This window comes from Apis cerana, linkage group LG1 (assembly GCF_029169275.1).
Source record: "Apis cerana isolate GH-2021 linkage group LG1, AcerK_1.0, whole genome shotgun sequence".
Classification (NCBI taxonomy): Eukaryota; Metazoa; Arthropoda; class Insecta; order Hymenoptera; family Apidae; genus Apis; species Apis cerana.
Genome location: NC_083852.1, coordinates 5,918,588 through 5,923,465, shown reverse-complemented (window position 1 = coordinate 5,923,465; position 4,878 = coordinate 5,918,588). Strand labels below are relative to the sequence as shown.

The 4,878-nt window shown below is 25.9% G+C and overlaps 1 protein-coding gene across 14 annotated transcripts in view; it reads right to left on the bottom strand.

The window, feature by feature from the left end:
• Positions 1 to 235: 235 nt before the first annotated feature.
• LOC107994850 (uncharacterized) overlaps positions 236 to 4,878 on the bottom strand; it is a 90,380-nt gene continuing 85,737 nt past the window's right edge. For 11 of the 14 annotated variants that reach the window (XM_062080114.1, XM_017051953.3, XM_062080111.1 and 8 more), the window contains 2 exons: positions 4,453 to 4,842; positions 236 to 4,169 (listed from right to left, as the gene is read on the bottom strand). In XM_062080114.1, coding sequence (XP_061936098.1) covers positions 4,126 to 4,169; positions 4,453 to 4,842 — 434 coding nt within the window. In that variant the 3' untranslated portion in view covers positions 236 to 4,125. Of the gene's footprint in view, positions 4,843 to 4,878 lie in introns of all 14 variants that reach the window. The other 3 variants (XM_017051954.3, XM_062080127.1, XM_017051956.3) reach the window with 3 other exon arrangements.

Below are 4,878 nucleotides of genomic sequence, written 5' to 3'. Positions count from 1 at the left end.
AATATGACGCAACGTTTGTGTTGTATTTACAGTTGGTATCTCTGTCGGTAGCATGCAACGCGCCAATATTCAAATCAACATAATTAAATTTTCGGAATTTTACATAAAATCTTGCTTTAATATGAAATTAAATTAATCAAAAATTTTAATAAAAGTATTAATAAATCAAATGATTAATTTTAGTGATATAAATTAAAAAAATATTGATAAATATATAGCAAAAAATATACTCATATAATTTTTGTTTTTTTTAATAAAGAAGATGGATTTACATATCGTATCACGTATTCAGTTTTAAACTTATAATGGAGATTTCCTGTATAACAGATAAAATTTTATGTACATTCATGAAATAAATAATCAATATAACCAAATCAAAATTATAGAAAATTTGGGTATTATAATTATCCACTATAATAATTTCGATCTAATAATATAATAGGCCATGTAGAGCCATCACATACATATACATATATATTAACTTTTTCTCACACTGCCCATCATAAATAGGACAATAAATTAAACTACACTCACATTCTTATCGCGATCATATATGCACGTATTCAGTTCATACTATTTCGCATTTTATATTTATTATTAACACACACAACATTATATAATTTAATTACGAATGATAAGAACACATTATTTAATTGTATCTAACGCAGTAGCTATTTACCGGTAATATTATAGAAAATACATAATGACTTTCTTATCATCAGACCGATTACATACAAATTGTTACTTGTTAATTGACATTTCCAATACTGCGAATTGCACGCTTTTGCTGATAATTATAAAATTCAATATTTTCAATAAAAAAAAAAAAAAAAAAGTTAAAAAAACGATACAATTCACTCTATGGTATTCACTTTTTACTTTAAAGGGAAAGACCTGATTTATTTAATTGTTTTATTAAATTTATGAACAAGCGTTTCCATGTCACTCATACATTTGTTTTAATTATTTATCCTATAAATATTTTAAAATATTAATTTTAAGACAATTAATTGTCATTTTATTATAGTTTGTTATTGTGAATAGAATATAAATAAAAAATTATTTATAATCTCGTGTTATATATATATATATATTTGAGAAAAATAATAAAAAAAAATATAAATAATTTGATTTTTATTAGATATCATGTGCGTAAACATTTTTTTAAAATAAAAATTATAGCAATTTAGGATTTTAAAATTTATAATTTAAAAGATTATTAATATATAAATATAAAATAAAATAAATTGCAAAAAATTATATTTAATATAAATATATAATATAATTTCAAATTTTTATTAATATAATTAATAATTTAAATAAAATGAATATTCCTGAATATTTAGAATTTTTTACTGATACTTTGTTGTAAATAAAATGATAATATAAAATAGAAAAAAAAATTTCAGCAATAGCTTAAAAATTCATAATGATTTAACAGCATAATATTTTAGCTTAAAAAAATTAATATTTATATGAGCATAAACATTGCTTGATGCATTGTATCTCATATCATTCTACTATAACATCCATTCTTATAAAGTAATAATCAATAAATAATTTTATATTAATTTTGCACATCCCGGGATATAATCTTAGAAAACAGTGTAATATAAATACACAGTATCTAAAGGATGGCAGAAGAGAATTTTTGAATAACATCAATAATTCTCTATTGGAATGAGGCATATTTTGTATTGTTATAGGGAACATGTATATCTAAGTGCCAAAATTTTTCAAAAAGTAGTTGGACAGAATGGTCATGTATAATATTGAATTCAAATTTAATTCAGAAGCTAAGTTAATTATCATTTTCACAAAGAGATTCTGTTTAGTCCCATTTGTATTGGTCTGTCTGTAAAGTTAAGTATTTCAAGAAGTATAAATAAATAAATTTTTTTACTGAAATTTTTCAATATCTATCATCAATGTGTTGTTCCTTGGCGTTTTCTGTGCATTTTTTTGTTAAATGTTTTATATATATATATATATATATATATATATATATTTATATATATATTTATATATATATTTATATTTATATACAAATTATATTAAGAGTTAGAAAGACTAGTAGTTTTATGCTAACTTAATTGTCAATACACTTATACAACAAGTCATTTATGCAGTACTTCTGCATAATTACAAATAGGAAAACTTAAGAATCATTTTCATATTTCATATTTAAAGATTTGAAATCTATTTAAGGCGATTTTCTGTTTCACCTTTTCTGGTCATTTTAAGTGAAATACACATAAAGCTCTGAGTTCCTGCACTGAGAAGATCTGGATATTTTATCAAGGAAAATTTGCTAAGCTTTGTAATATTTTGCTTGGGATGTGACCTATTTATATTACATCAATACAGATATCAATTATTACTTTGATTAGTTATAAACTTAGATTCAGTATATATTATTATTGAACTGCAATGGCTTAATAATAATTTTTTACTTTCTGATAGTTAGAGGGACGATAGGTTATAACAGTACGTGATATAAATTATTATTTTTCTTATTTTCTAAAAAACATAATTTAAAACGCTATTTAGGATTACGTTTTGCATAATAATAATCTTATAGTAACAGAAGTTTTATAATAAAACAAATTAACGGTTGAATCCGTTTGTGCACAGGCAGTTTAATAATTGTACTTTATAAAACTAAAACTTATTAATTAAACGCTTTTTACTGAATTAATATTCTAAGAGGTAATATGAACGAATTTTGTGGTTTTTGATTTTTCTCGGTTCACGTACCGTAAACCCATTCATCATAACCATCTTTAGTTTTCATTGGTAATAAACAATCATAGTTATAATTTCACGCAATTCACTAACTAATTAACTTTGAGATTAAACGCATATATTATTATTTCCTAAGTTTACAATGTCTATCTACTTGAACGGTCATTAAGATTTCATTTATAACTATAACAACAACGATGATGACAATAGTGATAATTATGATTATGATAGTATAATGAATGATGATAAATAGCGATAATTACAACTTTATCATGATTAATTCTCATTCATGTTATTATGCATTGCACGCTATCTGTTTTAATGGAATGTCTATGTTGATTTCCGTTAGAGTTCAAAAAAAATTACAATCTGATATTGAGTATATATTTATTTTTAATAGCCATTACTTTCTCTTATTGGATTTTAACAATAAATGTCTTCATTATTATGATTTAATAATAAATTCAATTTCTTTTGCATTTTATCATTAATTAAGAAATATCGTTAACAAAAAATTATATTTTGAGATAGGTGCAAAAATGTATTTAATATTTAATGGGATGACATATGCTAAAAATGATTAACTAAATAAAGATAAATGTCATTTTGTTCCAATTATTTTCAAAAATGTTAATTTCCTTAACTATGAGCAAATTTCATTACATTTCAATCAATATATGTGCCACTTTTAAAGTGTCTAATTTTATAGCGGTGAGTCTACCAGTCTTTTTTCCTTCTCCGAACCTAGGCATTTTAATTATTAAAATCGTCATATTGAACCCTGTGTTTGACTGTATCTCGTTTTCAACAACATTTGTGTATGGCACAAATGGATATAGAGCTCACATAACTAATATGTGTAAATACTTTGTTTTACTAGTTCCACACAAACATATGACGAAGAAGAATAATTTTTTCATTCTTCTTTCGCTATTATTTAACCCTGTCGCAAAATTTTATATTACAATTCGCCAATCTTGAATTTGTATTTTTTTCATTATTCAAAGATATACATAAGTATATCCATTTGTGTTAGAATAGATTTTTTACTTTGTTTATTATAGGCGTTAATACATGTAATATTTGCGGCAATAAAATTATTACTAGCGATCACTGAATAAATCGCGAACATTTTTCTTTGTTTTTTATTGCAAATATTATTATAGAAATCTTGATTAATTTTACAAAATTCACTTGCCCACAATTATAGTTGGTTAGAAGAGTTCCAGTTTTGCAATGTTCCAGTTTAAACTAGAAACGTGGAAGTCAATCATCGCTGTTGCTGTTAATGTTGTAAGGAAAGACTGCCAGTACGGTAGTATTCGATGATCTAATGTCAACCGCTGATAACACGGACGGTCCACTTGTTTCTACTGCATGCTAAAGTCTCCATAAGCTGGATCTTCGTGTTCCTGATCCTGATCCTGTCATGCATATATATAATGATTGCATTAGATCCAGTCGAACAATTTCAATTTCCTACTTCTATATAAAATAAATTTTAAACATACGGCTTCAGAAAGCTGATATCTACACCTTATGTCATCAATTGCTAGAATTTCTATTAAAATGCTGGTAACGAATTCAAATGTTTAATTTATAAAAATTTCTAGTGAAATTTCAATTTCTCGTAAAAATATTAGTGGAGAACGCAATGGTACCGGCTTGTGTTTAATGACATCCTCCTTTATCTATGATTGTACCGACCAGCATGAGAAATGGCCACCATCTCTATGGGCAGGGAACCTCTTCGCTTGACGAGCGGTTCAGGAATCGAATCCTTTTTTCCTAGTTCTCTCTTCCATTTAAGCCATGTGCCATTATCGTTTCCATCTGTGGATCCTCCAGAAAACATTTCTGGTCCTCCAGAACTCCTTCTCTTCAATATTTTTTTCCGATTACGAGGCTTACCGTTTATGCTACTCCTATTGAACATATCACGACGTAATTCAGATATATCTGCCGGCACAGAACCTCGCCGCGGCGACGGCATGCCAGGGCCAGTGCTATCAATTATTCTTGTTATTCCGTTATTGTTGCTACTTCCAGTATTATTATTATTATTGTTATTATTTATTGGGAGATTCTCTCGTTCATCTAAAAACATGCAACTAATGGTAACAAACGAACAAA